We start from the raw sequence: 23,488 nt of genomic DNA on the forward strand, positions 1-23,488 counted from the left end.
TAAGGGAGAGGAATTGGTGGTGCAGATAGCATCAGCCTGGCCAAAAATTATTGGGATCACTGAGATGTGGTTGACAGAAGAGGTCATAATAACAGGAATAGAAGTCGCTGGGTACAGCATTTTTCGGCAGGATAGGAAGGGAAAGCGTGGTGGTGGAGTACTGCTTATGATAAGTGACGACCTATGTCCTCTAAGAGTGGAGACTTTGGAAGGCAGTGACACAGTGACAAAGGTAGTTTGGGAAATTGTGAAGGAATATCTGTTAGCAGCAATAGTAAGCTGTATTCCACGAGTGAAGAAGAGGACACAATTTTGAGTAAAGTGGATGGCGAACAATATTAAACAGGAACTGCATGCAAAAAAGAGGCTATGGGAAAGATATAAGGAGACAGGTGAAGAGAAGATGCATATAGAATATAAGACACAGGCCAGGAGCGTGACTAGTATGGTAAGGAAGGTGAAACTGGAATATGAGAAGAGATTGGCCCTAAGATCCAAAGAAAATCCTAGGGAATTTTTTAGCTATGTGGCCAGTAGGAGGAGAAATGACTGTGGAAGATTGACATTGTGGGATAAAAATGGGAATAGAGTGACTGATGCAGAGGACATAGTGGAATTGTTCAATGAACACTCTATTGGAGTATTTCATCCTGGAGGAGTAAATTTTAATACTAGAGGATAGGGCGGGTTCGAGATTTAGAAGTGCAGGAGGGGAGTGTGTTCGAGATGCTGAGTACTCTGAATGTCAGTAATGCTGTGAGACTAGATGGTATTTCACCACGAGTTTTGAGAAAATGTGCTAAAGAGCTGACAGCTCCTTAGACCTGGCTTTTCAATGAAAGTCTGGCTATGGAAAGGTGTCCCAAGAATGGAAGGAAGGTAAGAGAGTTGTGCCACTGAATAAGGATGGTAGCAGACTGGAAGTGTCTAATTATAGGCCAGTTTGTGTGTCATCAGTAGTTGTTAAGATCTTGGAGAAATTAGTGAAGGACTGTATACAGCATTGGGTAGATGAGGGTAATGTTATCTGTGAGAGTCAATATGGATTTGTGAAGGGGCGCTCTTGTTTTAGTAATATGCTAGCCTTTTATAATAAAGTTACAAGAGCAGTAGATGAGGGAAAAGGCATATACTGCTATTTTCTTGGATTTAGCGAAGACATCTGATAGGGTGCCACATGAAAAGCTGATATTTAAGTTGCAGCACGTGGATCTGGATGTCAGGTTGGTCAACTGGATTCAGGATTAGCTGTCGAATAGGTATCAGAGAGTTGTGTATGGTGGGACAGTTTCGAGGAGGCAGAGGGTTACAAGTGGGGTCCGACATGGCTCAGTACTGGGACCTATATTGTTTAACCTTTATATCAATGACATTGGATTGCAAGACGATAGTCAGTTGTTTGCGGATGATATGAAGTTTGAAAAGGTTATTAGTAATAGTGCAGATGTGGTAGCCCTGCAAGAGGATTTGAATAAGCTAGACAGATGGGCAAATGAATGACAATGTCGAAAGTTTATTTTTCATTTGGTTAGACTATATTAAATTTAGTTTAATCCTTTATCCAAGTGTGAGCAAACAAAGTTTGTGCCTGAAAGTATCTTCAGGACTGGATTAAAGTGGTTATGACAATGTTGGTTTAATGCAGCCAAATGTAAGGTCTTGAGGTTTGGGAAACATCGATGGGACGCTTCATACTCTACTGGAGGAGCTATATTCGAGAAAGTAGGGGAGCAAGAGATCTTGGGGGTGATGATTGATAGAAACTTGAAATCAAGGGATATATTGCAAAGGTGGTGAAGGTTACAGAGGATTGCTGCAATAATGAGAAGGATGCTGACCTGCAGAGATAAAAGAATTATCATTCCTTTGTATAAGACTCTGATCATACCACACTTAGACTATTCTTTACAAATTTGGTCCCCAGGATTTGAAGGGGATAAATTAACTGTGGAAAGGGTACAAAGGTGGATAACAAAGATGGTTTCAGGACTGTACAATGTAAGTTATGAGGATCAGCTGAGGGAATGTGTACTGCAGAGTTTGGTGGATAGAAGAAGGAGAGGTAATATGATTGAGACTTTTAAGCTGTTGAGAGGTGGTTACAGGGTTGACAATGAGAGTTCTTTTGCTTTATTGAACAGCGTGAAGGAGTGATGACAAAGGGCCATCCCTGGAAGTTATGAAAGTAACCTGTGAGCAAAAGGTGAGGAGAGTCTTGATAGACTTTGTGTTTTCTAGGAACGACCTCTCACGACGAGTCTTTTGACTCCATGGAGGCCTGAATAATAATAATAATTTCATATGAGATACTTGTTTGGGAAGTAATGAAATAAGAAAAGGTTACTGCCAAAAAAAGGATATATATGGAATTATAAAGTGAGAGATTATGGGAAGATCTGAAGTCAACTTAGCGTCAATACATTCTGTGTATGATGCAAAAAAATGGAAGACATTCTGTGCAGAGAAGATGATGAGAGTGTATGAAAATTCATCAGATAGTATCGGACACAAGCAATGCATAACTACCTACCAAGAATTAAGGGCAGAAAAGGCGACAAAATAGTACATGCATGGTTACAGAAGTTTTCAATTATAGGAGGAATGAAATTACGAACAGTTAAATGAAGTGTTAGAAAAGATGTTATGAAGGAGGCACAAGATAGTTGGTTGCGATCAGATCATTGAGGAGTATAAAGTGCATGCCAGGAAGATGATGAGCATGATAAAGAAAAGAAAGGTGCAGTATGAGTATGAGAGGAGATTGGCTGGTCAGGCAAAGCTTAATTCAAGGGAATTCTTCCACTATATAGCAATAAAAAAAAAAAAATTATGGTAAGTTGACACTGGTGAATAGTTATGGTAGCAGAGTGGCCACTGCAAGTGATATAGTGAAATTTATAATAATAATAATATTATTATTATTATTAAAAGGAATATCATAATAATATTTTTGCCTTAGTCCATATTATTATTATTATTATTATTATTCAGGCCTCCAAGGAGTCAAAAGACTCATCGAGGGAGGTCCTTCCTAAGACATAAAGTCTGCAAGACTCATCGAGGGGAGGTCCCTCCCCTGAGAAACACAAAGACTATCATACCACTCTTTAAACTCACTGACCGTTCTCGCTCCCACCACTCCATCAGGCAATGCATTCCACGGCTCAACCACCCTCCACACAAAGAAACCACTCCTTACCCTCTTGCTCACAGTTTCCTTTCGTAACTTCCAGGGATTGCCTCTTGTCATCACTCCTTCCCGCTGTTCAACCAAGCGAAAGAACTCTCCAGTATTAACCCTGTAACCACCTCTCAACAGTTTAAAAGTCTCAATCATATCACCTCTCCTTCTTCTTCTATCCACCAAACTCTGCAGTCAATATTCTCTCAGCCGATCCTCATAACTATCCTTGTACAGTCCTGAAACCATCTTTGTCATCCGTCTTTGTATCCTTTCCACAGTTAATTTATCCCCTTCAAATCCTGGGGACCAAATCTGAGAACAATAGTCCAAATGTGGTCTGATCAGAGACTAATACAACGGAATGATAACCCTCTTATCTCTGCAGGTCAGTGTCCTTCTCATAATAGCAGCAATCCTCTGTGTTACCTTCACAACCTTTGCAATATGTCCCCTAAACTTCAGGTTTCTATCAATCATCAACCCCAGATCTCTTGTCTCCCCTACTTCCTCCAGTATAACTCCTCCCATAGAGTATGCAGCATCCCATCGATGTTTCCCAAACCTCAAGACCTTACATTTTGCTGCATTAAACTGAAACCCCCATTCATTTGCCCATCTATCTAGCTTATTTATATCCTCTTGCAGGGCTACCACATCTGCACTATTACTAATAATCCTTCCCAGCTTCGCATCATCCGCAAACAACTGAATATTCCTCTGAAATCCACTGGCTATGGCAGTGATATAAAGGTTAAAGAATATAGGTCCTAGTACTGAGCCCTGTGGGACCCCACTTGTAACTCTTTGCCTCCTGGAAACTGCTCCACCATATATAACTCTCTGATACCTATCAGACAGCCAATCCTGAATCCAGTTGACCAATCTGACATCCAGACCCATGTGCTGCAACTTAAATATCAGCTTATCATGTGGCACCCTGTCAAATGCCTTCGCCAAGTCTAAGAAAATTACAGTATATGCCTTTCCCTCATCTAATGTTCTTGTAACTTTATTATAAAAGGCTAGCATATAGCTAAAACAAGAGCGTCCTTTCACAAATCCATGTTGATTCTCACAGATAACATTACCCTCATTTGCCCAATGCTGTATACAGTCCCTCACTACTTTCTCCAAGATCTTAACAACTACTGATGACACACAGACTGGCCTATAATTAGACACTTCCAGTCTGTTACCACCCTTATGCAATGGCACTATCTTACCTTCTTTCCATTCCCTGGGTACCTTTGCCAAAGCCAGACTTTCATTGAAAAGTCAAGTTAAAGGCACTGTCAATTCCCTAGCACATTCTCTCAAAACTCGTGGTGAAATACCATCTAGGATTTTCTTTGGATCTTAGGGCCTATCTCCTCTCATATTCCAGTTTCTCTTTCCTTACCACACTAGTCACTCTTCTGGCCTGTGTCTTATATTGCTCATGCATCTCTTCACCTGTCTCCTTATATCTCTTCCATAGCCTCTTTTTCGCATGCAATTCCTGTTTAATATTGTTTGTCATCCACTTTACTCCAAATTGCATCCTCTTCTTCACTCGTGGTATACAACTTACCATTGCTGATAACAAATATTCTTTCACAATTTCCCACGCACTAGTGATATCCCGGCCTTCCAATTCCTCCCTCCATGAAACTTCCTGAAGTTGACATCTACGACTATTATAATCACCTGCCTTATAATTCCACATAAGTTTCCGTCTCTTTGATACTCCTGCATGTCTATTCATTTTCAAAGTCAACACCATATGGTTACTCTCTCCAACTGGTGGGAGAGACATCAACTCAGTTATTATCAACTCTTCTGATGCTATAACCAAATCCAAACTTTTGAACCTCTTGTTTCCTCTGTTACATGTTGCCTAAGACATTTGTCCCTCAAGAATTCTAGAAATTCTATTCCCCTATTGCTACATGCACCTTCCTCTCTCCAATTTATACTACTGAAGTTAAAATCTCCCATAACAATCATTCTTTTTGCATTTGCCAAACTTAGCTGTCTAAACATCTCCTGGTCCCCATCCTCTGTGCTCCTGGGTCTGTAGCAACACCCCACTAAATATCTACCAATATTCTTTATAACTATTTATCTAAAAATGAATTTTGCACTGTATCATATAGCACATTCTGTAACATCCTGTACTAAACTGAAAATATATTATATGAATTGCATTCAGAAAAGAATATGTATGTATGCATATCCATAAAAAAATCTAATTTTTCTGAATTGAATGTGAATTATATATATTGTAAATAACTTATATTACCACTTTGTCAAATGTTAAAATATATATATATATATATATATATATATATATATATATATATATATATATATATATATATATATATATATATATATATATATATATATATATATATATATATCATCATCATCATCATCATCAAATTCCTGCCTTGTACCCTCAAGGGGTGTACAGGATATGACAGTACTACATGAAAAAATTACATCATCACTAACTTCCTATCTACAATTTTCCTCCAAATCAGTCTGTTACTTGTCAAGACTCCAACATTATCAGATCTTATATTTCTATCGTCTAAGGCACTTTGTACCGTATCAATCCACCTATATCTTGGTCTTCCTCTGGGTCGTTTTCCTGCCAACCTGGCAGAGAACACTTGTTTTGCTAATCTTTCCTCTCCCATTCTATTTAAGTGACCATACCATCTGAGATTAGCTCTGCTAACGCATTCCTGGATGCTCACAATGTGAAGTTCTTTCCTAATATCCTCATTTTTAATATGATATTGCCATTGATGCCATCTGTTCACGCCTCTAATCTTTCTCAGGACTCTCATATCTGCGGTCTCTAGTCTTTGGTCAAGTGTTTTACTTCTGACCCAGCTCTCAGATCCATAGGTTAAAATTGGTTTGAACACAGTCTTGTATACAGCTAATTTAGTGTTCCGACTAATTTCTTTCTTATTCCATATGAATTTATTCAATTGACTTCCCACGATACCAGCTTTGCTGATTCTGTTGTCTATTTCTATATTTAGTTTACCATCTTCAGTAAAAATTGTGCCTAAGTAGCTGAAATGTTTTACTTGTTCCACAGGTTTTCCATTCACAACACAGTTGACATTTTCAATGATTCTGCCTATTTTCATTGTCTTTGTCTTTTTATTGCTGACCTTCATACCATATCTATTACAACAGCTATTCAATTTAGTCAGAGAATCTTGCAGACTTGTAGCGGATTTATTTAGAAGTATAACATCATCCGCATAAAGCAAAGAGCTGACATTAACATCTCCAATTTTGATATCAGGTTTAATACCACATTCCTTCATAATGTGATCCATATAGATAATGAATAACAGAGGGGATAATGTACATCCTTGTCTCACACCAGATTTAACATTAAACCATCTTCCTGTACTTCCTTCAATTCTAACTGCTGACTCACAACTCAAATAAAGACTAAGTATTGCTTGATATAATGCCCCATTGACACCATATAACTGCAGCGTATTGAATAGCTTCTCTCTTGGCACCTTGTCATATGCCTTTTCCAAATCGACAAAACTTAAATACAGATCTTTGTTATATTCCCATGCTTTCTCGACTATTTGTCGTAAAGTGAAGATCTGATCCTGACAGCCTCTATTTGGCCTGAATCCAGCTTGTTCTTCACCAAGCTTTTCTTCCACAATTCTTCTCAACCGTTTCTCAAGTATACTTGCATAGATCTTGCCAGGAACACTCAGTAGGGAAATACCTCTGTAATTCTCACATTCAGTTTTATTTCCCTTTTTATATATGGGTACTATGAGAGCTCTACTCCAATCATCGGGAATTCGTCCCTCTGTCCAGGCTTTCTGAACTATGCAGTGCAGCCACTGTAAGACTCTTATACCACCATACTTCAGCATTTCTGGTCGAATATCATCTACTCCTGCTGCCTTTCCACATTTCAAGCCTTTGATGGCTTTTTCTACTTCAAGTATGGATATGTATTCCTGACTGCATGCCTGGTCAGTGTTTTTTATCACTGTGCTGTCATCACTACTTGTTTCATTTAGCAGTTTTTCAAAGTAATTACTCCATACTTCAAGGATATCTTTTTCTCCTGTTTTCATTTCACCTTTATCATCTCTAATTCCTTTTACAGCACTCTTTCCTCCATTCCTAAGCTTCTTCAACAACCTCCAGAATATTTTGCCACCTTCTTGATATTTATTTTCTATATTCTTGCCAAAGTCCTCCCATGACTTTTGTTTAGCTAGTTTTACACACTGTTTAGCTTTCTTACATTTGTCTCTGTATTCTGTAAGAGTAAAAGCTGACTTATTTGCCAGGAACTTTTGATATGCTTTCTTCTTTTCCTTCACTGCCTCTTTAACTTCCTGTGTCCACCAGGGAGTTCTGATTTTTTTATCCTTGCACACAACCTCACCACATGCCTCTCTGGCAGAATCAATCAATGTTTCCTTCAGAGTTTGCCACTGAATCTCCAAGGCTTGATTCCTGTTCTCAAACTCTTTCATTTTCTTTTCAATAATATTTCTGTATTTTAGTCTACAGTTCACATCTGAGAGCTGCTCAACTTTTATTCGCTTTAAAACTTTCTTACATGTTATTCTTTTCAATATGAAATTCAATTTTATCCTGCTCAAGACTAAATAGTGATCACTTCCAATTTCAAATCCTCTGTACACTCTGGTGTCCTGCACCAGGGAGAAAACATCACTATCAACAATAACATAGTCAATGAGACTTTTCTTATTCCTAGCCTCTTCTCTCCATGTGAATTTGTGCACATTTTTATGTTGGAACATGGTGTTAGTAATAACCAGTCCATGTCCTGAGCAGAAATCCAACAGATATTTGCCATTATTATTAGCTTTGCTCTTTTCTCCAAATTTTCCCAAAATATTTTTGTATGTCTCACAATCATTTCCTACTCTACTATTTAGATCCCCAACAAGGACCAACTTTTCCTTTTTCATTGTGTCAGTTGCTTTTTCTAAAGCCTCAAAAAATTCCTCCACTTCTACCTTAGTAGAACCTTCTGTGGGACCATAGGCACAAATAAGTCTCATTGTCCAGTTCCCCATTCTCATATTTGCCCACATTACTCTACTTGAGACTGACTGCCATTCAAGAAGATTAGCCTCGTATTTTGTGTTGAATACTATGGCTACTCCTTCTTTTCCTTGATTGTCATTGCCTGAATATAACATTTTGTATTTATTGCTCAGAAAGATCTCACCAGTTTTGGTCTTTTTTGTTTCAGTCACCCCTATTATGTCGATCTGGTACTTATCTAATTCCTCAGCTAGCTCCATTTCTTTGCCATTCAGGCTTCTTACATTGATAGTACCGATCTTTAACTCTGGTGATGTTGAGTTGGGGTTTGTTTTCAGATTTGTTCCAGTAGCTGACTTTTCGCTGTTCGCCCTGGTTCCCTGGCGAAAACAACGGGGGCCTTGTTTAACCGGGCGACGCCCCAGCCGGCATGAAATTTTGTCATGTTGTACCATCATTTTTTATTTTGGTTTAACCAATAAGAATACAATTTGGTCGGCTAAATCCCAAATTGCCAGCCCATCCTCGTTCGTTCAGTATCAAAGTAGATACCCAACAGGGTGCACCACGAGAAGGTGAGGATTGGACATTAGGTCAGAAGCCCTGGTCGGTTCTCTGCATTCCTTTAAAGGCTATGTGGAGGTCTCCTCTCAGTTATACAGCTTTGACCCTTAAGCACCCCTATATATATATATATATATATATATATATATATATAAAATTGAATTTAAATGACTCTATACTGAGAAAGAAAAGTTTAATGTTAAGATACAACTAGTTTCATTGAAAATTCAACTTCTTCAGGTATCATAGGCAAAGAATTAAATAAAAAATAACAGAGACATGATAAAATACATTAACAGATCTAGTATAAAACACACAAGTATATTTAAAAACAGGAATGTGTGCTTGAGTTCCAAATGAAGTTGACTACGTGCATGAGCTGACACAAGTGCGCCAGTATTGGACAGTGGCAATGTGTGCATCAGAAATATTGTAGCTAAGGCTGTTATTAATATGAGATGAATCAAGTGATATTTCTCTAGATTCAACTATTCTTCTTTCAAATTCATCATAGCATACATGGATATTAGAAGTTTGTGGTCAGTTTACAAGGTGTTGGTGGCCTTCATCCGAGTTGATAGAGAAGAGAACATGGCTAGAGAGAGCACTGGCCCTGGTTCTGTTGTAGGAAATGTCTCTTTGGTGTTCTTTCATGTGTAAAAGGATGGATTTAGCTGTCTGGTGGTAGTATGGTTTGCCACAATCACACAAAATCTTATAGACTCCTGGATACTGAGTAGGAAGATGTTTCATTTTAGGTCTACTTAGTATGGATCAACGTTTAGGAAACGTAGTGAAGCAAGTTATAACATTGAATTTCTGAAGCATTTTGGCTAGTTTTGGGGCGAGAGAGCTGATGTATGGTAACGAAATAAAAGCTCTTGGTGGAGAAGAATCTTCAAAAGCAGTTGAGTGGTGGACAGAGAGAAATTTAATAATCTTTTTAAGAGAGAATCCATTGTTAACAAAAGATCTTTGAAGAAAATTGAGTTCATATTCAGTTTCTGTTTCATCTGTTAATAAAGATCTGGCTTGATGTGCCAGGGTTGAAATAATACCAAACTTTTGTGGAGGGTAGTGATGGGAAGAAGCATAAAGGTATCTGTCTGTGTGAGTGGGTTTTCTAAAAATGGAGATTTTGATATTTTCAGCGCATCTCGTAAGTTTTAAGTCCTTTAGGTTTAAGAGTCGAGGAATTAATTGCTTTTTCTTCAAAATCCTTAAGAAATATGTCAGCAAAAATCAGAGAGAGCAGACTGCCCATAGCTAAACCTGAGTTTTGTTTATAAATTTTGTTATCGTATTTGAAGTATCCTGAGGAAATTAAGGATTTTGAAGAAAAAGCAATTAATTCCTCAACTCTTAAACCTAAAGTATGGTATCGTTATATTGATGATGTATTTCTCATCTGGGAACATGGTGTCGACAACCTCAACTTTTTTTTAATAATGTTGATACTATGTTGTCAGCAAAACAGTAAACATTCAAAACATACAAAACTTTTTTGAAGAAAACTGATAGCCTCAGCTAAGGAAGCATGTGGGAGGGGTCTACATAGTTAAAAACTCACTCATTTGCAAATCCCTGGTGGACAGTCAGTAAATTTGAGAGTCCAGAAAAAAAAAGGAAGTTGTGGTAAGCAGATAATTAAAGATGCTCATAAAAAAAAAAAAAAAAAATGAAATAACATTATTATTATTATTACAGTAACCTCCATAGAGTCAGTAGACATCATGGGAGGCAAATGTATCTAGCAACATGTCTATCATATATCATATGGAACCTGAAATCATTTATATATGGAACCTGAAATCATTTATACTCCCTGCATTTACAATGCATTTCACTTACCTGCTACTCGCTACAAAAAAAATCTACTCTGCACACCCTTCTTCACTACATCTTGTTTTATGATCTCTCTCTTCTGTATCTGGTAAAATCCCTTAACTAACTTGAAAGTCTCCATCCCATCACCTCTTTTCCTCATATCCACCAAACTCTGCTGTCTGCAATCCTTTGATGGCTGTGCATAACTAACATTCCAGAATCCCGATATTACTTTGGTCTGGATGTATCTGAATTCTCTAGTATCGCCTTGCCACATCACAATGAAAACTAAGTGACCAAATTTGAGCACAATAGTGTATGTGTGTGGTCTAACCAATGTCTTATACAGAGGCATAATCACATCATTATTCCTGCATGTTAGCTGTACTTCTTATGACAGCAATGTGATATGCAGTCTTTGCAATACACTTTTGGAACTTTAGTCCATGGTCCGCCCTCACTACAAGATTCCTGAAACATAGCTCCATCAATACAGTACATAGTCTTATATCTCTGCACCCCCAAAATGCAACATCTTGCACTTATTAATATTAAAACTGCAATCCCACTCTGGTAAGATTATGATAAACTATTTAATTAAATCCCATATTTCACCTAGGTTGCATGGACATCAGGGATTCAAGATGACAAAAATAAAGTACATACTCAATATAGCACATAATCGTATATATATATGTTAGGTGTCCATGTATTAAAATTGTGCTGACTTCTTCTGGATGTCCCTATTTGTTGAATGGGCACTCGTCTCGTGTTGTGTCGTATCATATCAGAAATCAACATTGAAAAGCAAAGGCAAGAAGAAGAAAGAAATTTTAAGATCAGGCTGCAGATACACTCAGAATACAAACTATCAGCCACTTTCTACAACAGGCATTTCATTAAATTACAAAACATAACTATCATCAGTGAAGGTAGACAAAACAAAACCACAACTCCTGACACCTTAGAAGCTTTCTGGAGATACTACAAACAACCAATACCTTTATTACCGCTTGCCACATGTATCTTCTCAGACTCTGCTACCCTATATGCATCCTGATCTATTCCATTTCTATGCTGATCATCCCTATACATATATTCACTACTACTCCAAACATACACTCTTCCTATTCCTCCCCTCTTCTATTTCCCTGTTCCTGTTGCATTCCCATTCTCTCTGCATCTCTCACACAACTACTGTGTCCATTGCTAAGCACTCCAGTCTCTTCCATACCACTCTACTAATCTTTCACTTAACCTTTTACTTCTGATCTCTTGCTTGCATCCCACAGTGCACTTTCATCTAGCAAATTTTTTTCCAATTCATTTACTTCAAAGCCATTCACATGCAATCAGTCACATCTGTATAACTCTATTCTTCTCTCAAATACATGCCATATATCCACAAACTTCACTTCTTTTCACACAGCTCTGCCAACATGCCATTCATAATTCTGGCTCTCTGTCTCAGCTCATTATTGTCATAACTTGGGAACACACACTGAGGCGAACTTTCCCACTATACTGTTATCCTTCACTCTCCTCAATAACCTCCTGATATCTACCCTTACATCGACTCAGATCATTTGTCCAATTATGTAACAATGGGATCTCCATATACTGCTATTCTCAAATCAAATCATCCATCCTCTTTAATCCTTTTTTCTTTCATTCAATGCTTTTGCACACTTTCATTTGTTTCGACTAAATGTTTAATACCACTCTGCATATTCCTAATTTCGTTTTTCATTTTGAATAACTGTTTCATCAAATCTTGCATTCCGACAGTTTCACTCTCTCTTTTGCTCCTGTAGTCTCGCTATGTCTCATTCTGCTGCACCTTACTTCCATTTCCTTATTTATACTTCCACTTTCACTTCTCCATTCTTGCTTTTGTTCATCCTTCAGCCTCACTAGCTTTCATTCTGTTTCCTTTTCTTTCATTTACACTAATCTTCAATGCTTCAGTCTGTTTCATATTTGTTAACTCATAGTCTAACAAATCACACTTTCTACAAATTCATACTTCCTCTCATCTCCTGTTCAGTCTCTCCACAAATGCATCTTTCACATTTTGCCATGCATACATATTAGTATTCTTATTATTTATTAACTTCTCCTTCATGGAAGGATTATTATGGCAGTGGAAATGTTCTCCAAAAATTATGTGCTACTGATCACTTTAGGGATGTGATCAGTTGGGACATATCATAAAAAATGAAGTGTGTGTGTGTGTGTGTGGGGGGAGTCTTGGGCGAATAGGATTTTGCATAATTTGTCGAGTCCTGGGCTCAGGCCCCTGAAGGATATCAGGTAGCTTTTCAAAGATGAACATGAAAACTTTTGCACTGTGTGGAATTCCACTACCTGGAATTTGGAAAAGTGGTTCTCCTTTAAGATAACAGTTAAGTAGTGCCTCATTAAATGTGGAAAAAAGGAAACGGCCTACAAACAAAGTCAACACCTATGTGAATTACACAGGGAACTATGCTAGTTCATCAATGTGCAAAGGTATGGGAGCAAATGTTGAGGCATCATAAGGGCGAACACCACAGAAATAAAAGTAGAAATAAAAAGCAAAATTTGAAGAAAATGACCTTAAATTTGGACTGCATCTGAGAGCTGCAGATATCCCCTTCTGCTGCCTTCTTCAGCACACTTATGTTGAATTCTCAAGAAGAAAAAGAAATAAGGAAAATTATCTTTAATAATCAAAACTTTACAAATGGCAAAGACATCTTAGAGGCATTTCATGTGCTCTATAAACTGCATTTTTCCAACCCTCTGTAAAACAACAGTTTTTATAACAGGCTAACTCAAGCTCTTGCAGAACATCATTCTACTCTGCTGGATAGATTTATAATGCTGAAAGAAATAACAACCACAGTTAAAAGCTGTAAAAAAAGGTAATGCTCCAGAATTTGATGGGTTAGGAACAGAAATATCCTAACACACAGAGACATCCCAGTGAAAGTTACATCATACTTATCCTCCAAAACAGGGGGGAGGAAGACTTATTGAATATTGCAAAGTTGAGACCTATAGCCTTAATGAATGTAGACTATAAAATTCTTTATGTAGATCATAAACACTAGAATCAAAAATCACCTAAAAGAACTGTTTCAAAGTATGCAAATCTATGATTTTATATGAAAAACAATTGATTTCAATGTATTCATCACAGATAAATGCACTTGGTTAATCACTGACACTCCTTTTTGCATTACTATCAACAGATTTAAACTGCTTTTGATATGTACGGCACAATACTATAAGCATATCTCAGAATTATGTAACCTGAGACCCCTATTTATTGACATCATAACATCATCATCATCATCATCATCATCATCAAATTCCTGCCATGTACCCTCAAGGGGTGTACAGGATATGACACTACTACATGAAAAAATTACATCATTACTAACTTCCTATCTACAATTTTCCTCCAAATCAGTCTGTTACTTGTCAAGACTCCAACATTATCAGATCTTATATTTCTATCGTCTAAGGCACTTTGTACCGTATCAATCCACCTATATCTTGGTCTTCCTCTGGGTCGTTTTCCTGCCAACCTGGCAGAGAACACTTGTTTTGCTAATTTTTCCTCTCCCATTCTATTTAAGAGACCATACCACCTGAGATTAGCTCTGCTAACGCATTCCTGGATGCAGACAATGTCAAGTTCTTTCCTAATATCCTCATTTTTAATATGATATTGCCATTGATGCCATCTGTTCACACCTCTAATCTTTCTCAGGACTCTCATATCTGCAGTATCTAGTCTTTGGTGAAGTGTTTTACTTCTGACCCAGCTCTCAGATCCATAAGTTAAAACTGGTTTGAACACTGTCTTGTATACAGCTAATTTAGTGTTCCTACTAATTTCTTTCTTATTCCATATGAATTTATTCAATTGACTTCCCACCATACCAGCTTTGCTGATTCTGTTGTCTATTTCTAAATTTAATTTACCATCTTCACTAAAAATCGTGCCTAAGTAGCTGAAATGTTTTACTTGTTCCACAGGTTCTCCATTCAAAACACAGTTGACATTTTCAATGATTCTGACTATTTTCATTGTCTTTGTCTTTTTATTGCTGACCTTCATACCATATCTATTACAACAGCTATTCAATTTATTCAGAGAATCTTGCAGACTTGTAGCGGATTTATTTAGAAGTATAACATCATCCGCTTAAAGCAAAGAGCTGACATTAACATCTCCAATTTTGATATCAGGTTTAATACCATATTCCTTCATAATGTGATCCATATAGATAATGAATAACAGAGGGGATAATGTACATCCTTGTCTCACACTAGATTTAACATTAAACCATCTTCCTGTACTTCCTTCAATTCTAACTGCTGACTTACAACTCAAATAAAGACTAAGTATTGCTTGATATAATGCCCTATTGACACCATATAACTGCAGCGTATTGAATAGCTTCTCTCTTGGCACCTTGTCATATGCCTTTTACAAATCGACAAAACTTAAATACAGATCTTTGTTGTATTCCCATGCAACATTTCTCGACAATTTCTCGACTATTTGTCGTAAAGTGAAGATCTGATCCTGACAGCCCCTATTTGGCCTGAATTCAGCTTGTTCTTCACCAAGCTTTTCTTCCACAATTCTTCTCAACCGTTTCTCAAGTATACTTGCATAGATCTTGCCAGGAACACTCAGTAGGGAAATACCTCTGTAATTCTCACATGCAGTTTTATTTCCCTTTTTATATATGGGTACTATGAGAGTTCTACTCCAATCATCGGGAATTCATCCCTCTGTCCAGGCTTTCTGAACTATGCAGTGCAGCCACTGTAAGACTTTTATACCACCATACTTCAGCATTTCTGGTCGAATATCATCTACTCCTGCTACCTTTCCACATTTCAAGCCTTTGATGGCTTTTTCTACTTCAAGTATGGATATGTATTCCTGACTGCATGCCTGGTCAGTGTTTTTTATCACTGTGCTGTCATCACTGCTTGTTTCATTTAGCAGTTTTTCAAAGTAATTACTCCATACTTCAAGGATATCTTTTTCTCCTGTTTTCATGTCACCTTTATCATCTTTAACTCCTTTTACAGCACTCTTTCCTCCATTCCTAAGCTTCTTCAACAACCTCCAGAATATTTTGCCACCTTCTTGATATTTATTTTCTATATTCTTGCCAAAGTCCTCCCATGACTTTTGTTTAGCTAGTTTTACACACTGTTTAGCTTTCTTACATTTGTCTCTGTATTCTGTAAGAGTAAAAGCTGACTTATTTGCCAGGAACTTTTGATATGCTTTCTTCTTTTCCTTCACTGCCTCTTTAACTTCCTGTGTCTACCAGGGAGTTCTGATTTTTTTATCCTTGCACACGACCTCACCACATGCCTCTCTGGCAGAATCAATGAATGTTTTCTTCAGTTTGCCACTGAATCCCCAAAGTTTGATTCCTGTTCTCAAACTCTTTCATTTTCTTTTCAATAATCTTTCTGTATTTTAGTCTACAGTTCACATCTGAGAGCTGCTCAACTTTTATTCGCTTTAAAACTTTCTTACATGTTATTCTTTTCAATATGAAATTCAATTTTATCCTGCTCAAGACTAAATAGTGATCACTTCCAATTTCAAATCCTCTGTACACTCTGGTGTCCTGCACCAGGGAGAAAACATCACTATCAACAATAACATAGTCAATGAGACTTTTCGTATTCCTAGCCTCTTCTCTCCGTGTGAATTTGTGCACATTTTTATGTTGGAACATGGTGTTAGTAATAACCAGTCCATGTCCTGAGCAGAAATCCAACAGATATTTGCCATTATTATTAGCTTTGCTCTTTTCTTCAAATTTTCCCAAAATATTTTTGTATGTCTCACAATCATTTCTTACTCTGCTATTTAGATCCCCAACAAGGACCAATTTTTCCTTTTTCATTGTGTCAGTTGCTTTTTTCTAAAGCCTCAAAAAATTCCTCCACTTCTACCTTAGTAGAACCTTCTGTGGGACCATAGGCACAAATAAGTCTCATTGTCCAGTTCCCCATTCTCATATTTGCCCACATTACTCTACTTGAGACTGACTGCCATTCAAGAAGATTAGCCTCGTATTTTGTGTTGAATACTATGGCTACTCCTTCTTTTCCTTGATTGTCATTGCCTGAATATAACATTTTGTATTTATTGCTCAGAAAGATCTCACCAGTTTTGGACTTTTTTGTTTCAGTGACCCCTATTATGTCGATCTGGTACTTATCTAATTCCTCAGCAAGCTCCATTTCTTTGCCATTCAGGCTTCTTACGTTGATAGTACCAATCTTTAACTCTGGTGATGTTGAGTTGGGATGTGTTTTCAAATTTGACATCATAACATAGATGTACAAAACAGCAAAAGCAAAAGTTTAGTTCAATGATTCCTGTCTGATCTCACTCTGGTGTGTAGAGGGGTCAGAGATGCTTGTCATTTGGGTCTTCTGCTCTTCACTTTGGAGTGAAATCCTTGGTTCAAAAGGTTCTTATGAACCAATGATTCCTCTGTTATTAGAGGAATAACTGTTCCTCTTGTGCCATACCCAATTAAGACAATTATATATGCAGATGAGATTGCATTAACATTAAGAGACTCAGATTATGCATAATGTTTCTTTAGTAACATCAGTGGCATATGTGTTAACTGGGAGACAAAACTCAGAACATTCAATCCTACAAATTTTTCCTTTAGGTTTCTATTGGCAGAAGGCCTTACAAACTAGGTGTAAATCTTCAATACATTATGTTGCAATTATTATTATTATTATCCTAAGACCCCATGGAGTCAAAGACTCATCTAGGAGGTCCTTTTGTCATACATACACACACAGATCATCACACATTCAAATTCTCTGCAGACACTATACTCTTAGGCAAGGCATTCCAATCATTAAGACTCTGCATACAAAAAATCTGATTCTGACTCCCTTATTCACATCCTCCTTATACAGCCTCCAAATTATAAAGAAAATTTAAATTTTTCCTTAAATTGTAAAGAAATTTGAGAATAAGGTAGGTTTTTTCATTCTCTCTATTTTCTGCATCAAAATTATTTATAGAGAAAAAAAAAGAGTTAATCTGTTAGCAACATTAATAATGGAATATTAACTTACTCTAAGACCTTCACTGAGTCCTGCAGTTAGATTTGAAACACCAAAGATGGACGAACTTGATGGCAAATTTATAAGATCCTCTCTGTTGTCTGGGGTAACTTGTGATAAATTCAGAAGTATTTCAGCTTCATCATTAAACTGTAGAATTCCAAGGGAAGACCTTGTTGGAACAGTTGAATTTATAAACTTACTGACTGTTTCATGTATATAGCTCAATGGAACCTACAAAAAAAATATGTGATTTAGTAATGTCAAAAGATAATATTTTTAATTAAAAATGATCTTGGATGCTATAATAATATTCATAACTTTTTGCAACTGTACCACCAGAAGCCATGTCTAGAGGATGCATTAAGGTGTAGTAAGGCAGAAAGTAGTAGCATTTTTTTGCATGGAAAATACAGACTGGAAGTGTCTAATTATAGGCCAGTCTGTGTGTCATCAGTAGTTGTTAAGATCTTGGAGAAAGTAGTGAGGGACCGTATACAGCATTGGGCAGATGTGGGTAATGTTATCTGTGAGAGTCAACATGGATTTGTGAAAGGACGCTCTTGTTTTAGCAATATGCTAGCCTTTTATAATAAAGTTACAAGAACATTAGATGAGGGAAAGGCATATACTGCAATTTTCTTAGACTTAGCGAAGGCATTTGACAGGGTGACACATGATAAGCTGATATTTAAGTTGCAGCACATGGGTCTGGATGCCAGATTGGCTGTCTGATAGGTATCAGAGAGTTGTGTATGGTGGAGCAGTTTCAAGGAGGCAATGGGTTACAAGTGGGGTCCCACAGGGATCAGTACTCTGACCTATATTGTTTAACCTTTATATCAATGACATTGCCAGTGGATTGTAAGGGGATATTCAGTTTTTTGCAGATGATGCGAAGCTGGGAATGATTATTAGTAATAGTGCAGATGTGGTAGCCCTGCAAGAGGATTTAAATAAGCTAAATAGATGGGCAAATGAATGGGGGTTTCAGTTTAATGCAGCAAAATGTAAGGTCTTGAGGTTTGGGAAACATCGATGGGATGCTGCATACTCTATGGGAGGAGTTATACTGGAGGAAGTAGGGGAGACAAGAGATCTGGGGTTGATGATTGATAGAGACCTGAAGTTTAGGGAACATATTGCAAAGGTGATGAAGGTAACACAGAGGATTGCTGCAATTATGAGAAGGACACTGACCTGCAGAGATAAGAGGGTTATCATTCCGTTGTATAAATCTCTGATCAGACCACACTTGGACTATTGTTCTCAGATTTGGTCCCCAGGATTTGAAGGGGATAAATTAACTGTGGAAAGGATACAAAGACGGATGATAAAGATGGTTTCAGAACTGTACAAGGATAGTAATGAGGATCAGCTGAGGGAATGTGGATTGCAGAGTTTGGTGGATAGAAGGAGAGGTGATATGACTGAGACTTTTAAACTGTTGAGAGGTGGTTACAGGGTTGACACTGGGGAGTTCTTTCGCTTGGTTGAACAGAGGGAAGGAGTAATGGCAAGAGGCCATCCCTGGAAGTTACGAAAGGAAACTGTGAGCAGGAGGGTAAGGAGTGGTTTCTTTGCATGGAGGATGGTTGAACCATGGAATGCATTGCCTGATGGAGTGGTGGGAGCAAGAACGGTCAATGAGTTTAAAGAGTAGTATGATAGACTTTGTGTTTCTTAGGGGGGACCTCCCCTCGATGAGTCTTGACAGACTTTATGTTCTTAGGAAGGACCTCCCACAATGAGTCTTTTGACTCCATGGAGGCCTGAATAATAATAATAATAATAAATAATAAAGGCGAGAAATAACTACCTGTCCAAGAAGTGATGAATGAATTGACATCTGAATGAATTTAGAGCCAGGTGTGATGGATATGGTGAAAGACATTCTTATGATGAGTTTGACAATAATACTAATCATATACTGTTAAATCTGTAGATTATAATTTCTTTCAACCTTTTTGTGGACCACAAGGTATTAAATTAATGTCAAGAATGAGAAGTGAGTATTAGACAAAAGGTAGAAGGCAGTGAAGAGTATAAGATTGAGAATCATGTCAACCAGAAGGTAAGAATAAGAATGCCAAGAATAGGATTGTGAGTACAGAAAAGTACCAAGGAGCAAAAGGGGAGTGCGATTGTGGGAATGAATCCAGTACAAAAGAGAGCACAACTACAGGAATGCAAGACTTGAAGAATGAAATTACTAAGATGTGATGAGGCATATGCAAAATGAAATGAGATTAGACATTTGCTGGATATGGATGAGAGTTCAAGAATAAAATAAAACATAGTGGAGAAAAAAGATGGTGATGTATGGAGATAACAATATTAAAGATGTGGTGGATGAGAGGATGTGCAAGATTTGTTTCCCAGGAAGAAGAATGAATAGGGGTGATTGATGCTTGGGATATGAGAAATGAGCATGTGAGGAAATTAGTGGATTGTGTGAAAGTGAGTTGCAAAGACTGCAGATTGCATTAGTTCTATGATAAAAAGTACACTGACATGTAGGGATAAGGAGGTGGTGGTGCATCTATATAAGGCACTGGTCAAACCACATATGGACTACTGTGCTCAGATTTGGTCACTTAGTTTTCATTATGATGTGGAAAAATACTAGAGAGGGACCAAATACGAATAACCAAAGTGATATCAGGAGAGTGTTGGTTATGAAGAGTGTTTGAAAGAATGCGGATTACAGAGTTGGTGGATAGGAGGAAAAGAAGGAGATATGATTAGAGACCTTCAAGTTAGTTAAGGGATTCTATCAGATTAATACTGAAGAAATTATAAAAAGAGTGGATGTTAAAATGGGAAGAACGAAGGGCCATCCCTCGAAGTTGCATAGGAATGTGGTGAAGAAGGGAGTGAGGAGTAGATTTTTTTATGTGGAGAGTTGTTAGTCAGTGGAATGCATTACCTGAGTAAATGCAAGTAGTGTAAATAACTTCAAAGCTCATTACGTTAAACATGTTGTTGGTTGAATGAGCTTCCCACAATGAGTCTGTTGACTCCATGGAGATTACCAAATAATAATAATAATAAGTTATTATTATTATTATAACATTGTATAATAATAATAATAAGGAGAATGTGAGGATGTATATTATTATTGTTGATACACGGCACCTGGGCTCACCAAAGGCGAGTACTCCACCTAGCAACACACAACTGATTTATCTCCACTACATGAGAGGCTGCTGAGGAGAACAAAATAACAAAAAAAAGTGTGGTAGAAAGAGTAGTTAGTGTCTTTAGTGTATTTTCAGTATGACAATAACCAGATGAGACATTTAGCAAAAATCATGAATGGTGTGATAGCAGAACTTGTGAGGAGAAAGGAGTGCAGTTTGTCGATGTGTGGAATGCATTCAGGGTGTTATATAAACAAGATGAATTGCATTTAAATGGATTTGATGTGAATCAACTGAAGAGACTGTTGTTAGAAGGAAGTGTAATGAGTGATGTATAGAGGAAGCCAGAGATTACGTGAATAAGCAGGAGTGGAACAAGTGAGCCCAAAGTGTTTATGAATGGAAAGAGTAGTGCGAGAGATGAGAACATCAGAACAGGAAGCATGCAAGTTTGACAGGCATATGGGAGGATCAAGGTGTACAATGAGACACTGTTTAAGGAGAGTAAATTCAAGAAGCGGTAATGGTCAACATAGGAATGGTGTGTGTCCTGAAATTATTATTATTACGTGACACCTCTAGGGAGTCCAAAGAATCGTCACAGGAGGGGCCCCTCTATTCTACTTTGCTAAATACATCTCACTCTCTCCACTGCTACTACCATCAATACCATCTACTTCCCATCATCACCAACAACAGTATTTTTTTGTCTGTAAACTGCATATGTTCTGAAGGCTGATATGGTCCCATATGGTCTGAATGCAGAATGAAAAATTCAAAAATGGGAGAAAAAAGCCTGCTACCTCCATATGAGATCGGCTAACTCGCTTTCAACAATGAGAATCAAACACAGGTCTTTTCCAATCGAAGGGTGTAATGTTCTGCTGCTCTGTCAATTGCACTGTGGAGACACTTTGGAGATGCATGAAGAATAGTTGAGTCTCGGAAGATATATGGGGCAAGAGGTTACAAATAAAAGTGGGCAAGAGCAGATGTAGAAGTCACAAATGAGAGGGGGATGGCATGGATAGGATTGTTATAGACCAAGGGAATGCTATGCTTATTTCCGAATGCCAGGAGTATCAGAAATAAGGGAGATGAAATTGACAATGAAATTCATCGGCCTCAAAATAGTTGGAAGAAATGAAATGTGGTTGGATGAGAATGACATCCTGACTATAGAAATGGAAGGCTATTGTTTAATATTATTATATCTTTTTTTTTTTTTACTGTAACTAAAATTTTGCTAAATTTTAGTTGCAAATAAACAGTTTGTAACATGAGTATTGATTTTCCTTTCAATATCAACATGTATTTTATCCTGAAGGAATATTATTATTATTATTATCATCATCAACAACACCCAACCTCCATGGAGTCAGAGACTCATCATGGGAGGTACTCACTATTGCATACAATGCTCATCCGACCGCATCTTCAACTGATTCAATGTGTCCACATCCACAACACACTCAGGCAATGCATTCCACTCACCAACCACCCTCCATCCATGCAAAGAACAAGTCCAAAAGCATGGAAAGAGGGTAAAATTGTACCACTTCACAAAGGGGGTAATAAGAGAGGCTACAAATTATTATTATTATTATTATTATTACGGGTATCTCCATGGAGTCAGTAGACTCATCGTGGGAGACCCAAACTAGCATAACAATATCTGTCATATCTCTTCTTGAATTCATTTACAGACGAAGAGCTCACAACTAAGTCAGGCAATGAATTCCACTCATTCACCACCCTCCAGGCAAAAAACCTTGTTCTGACACCTTTGTTAACCACACTCTTCTTTAATTTCCAGAGATGACCTCTTGTTCTTCCATCACTATCACACAGCTGAAACATTTCCCCTGCATCAATCCTATAAAAACCTTTTAGTAATTTGAATGTTTCTATCATATCCCCTCTTCTTCGCCTATCAACCAATCTCTGCAATCCACAAGCTCTCAATCTATCAACGTAGGGAGCATTTTTTATATCACTCACCAAGTTGGTCACTCTTCTCTGAACCCTCTCCACAGCTTCCTCATCTCCAAGGAATCCAGGTGACCAGACCTGAGCACAGTAATCCAAATGTGGAAGTATCAATGCTTTATAAAGAGGAATAATAACTTCTTTATCTCTGGATGTCAGTGTGTTCCTCAACAACCAAGTAATCCTATGTGCAATCTTGGACACCTTAGCAATGTGTCCTCTGAACTTCATCTCCCTATCTACCAATACCCCTAAGTCCCTAGCCTCATCAATCTCTTGGAGTACCTTTCCATCGATGTAGTACACAGCTGGTAATCTTTTAATCCCAAAATGCTTAACTTTACACTTTTCCACATTGAACAGACATCCATTACCCTTTGCCCATTTTGCCAATTTATTTAAATCATCCTGCAGACTCTAAACATCAGCTTGATTTTTTATTGCACTACCCAACTTTGCATCATCAGCAAACAACTGAATATCTCCCTTTAAGCCGTTTCCTATATCATTTATATACAAATTAAACAACATTGGCCCAAGCACAGAGCCCTGAGGCACACCACTGGTCACCTGCCTCATAGGT

The 23,488-nt window shown here is 37.6% G+C and overlaps 1 protein-coding gene across 2 annotated transcripts in view; it reads right to left on the reverse strand.

Annotated features, from left to right (window-relative positions):
* The window catches only part of LOC150101792 (calcium-activated chloride channel regulator 1-like), a 252,305-nt gene that overhangs the window by 134,565 nt on the left and 94,252 nt on the right, over nt 1-23,488 (reverse strand). For both annotated transcript variants that reach the window (XM_090400230.1, XM_090400231.1), the window contains exon 8: nt 17,786-18,007. In XM_090400230.1, the coding sequence (XP_090256356.1) occupies nt 17,786-18,007 (222 nt within the window). The remainder of the gene's footprint in view (nt 1-17,785; nt 18,008-23,488) is intronic.

This window comes from Typopeltis vanoorti, chromosome 11 (genome assembly GCF_054136105.1).
Source record: "Typopeltis vanoorti isolate ZY-2024b chromosome 11, IOZ_Tvanoo_1.0, whole genome shotgun sequence".
Lineage (NCBI taxonomy): Eukaryota > Metazoa > Arthropoda > Arachnida > Uropygi > Thelyphonidae > Typopeltis > Typopeltis vanoorti.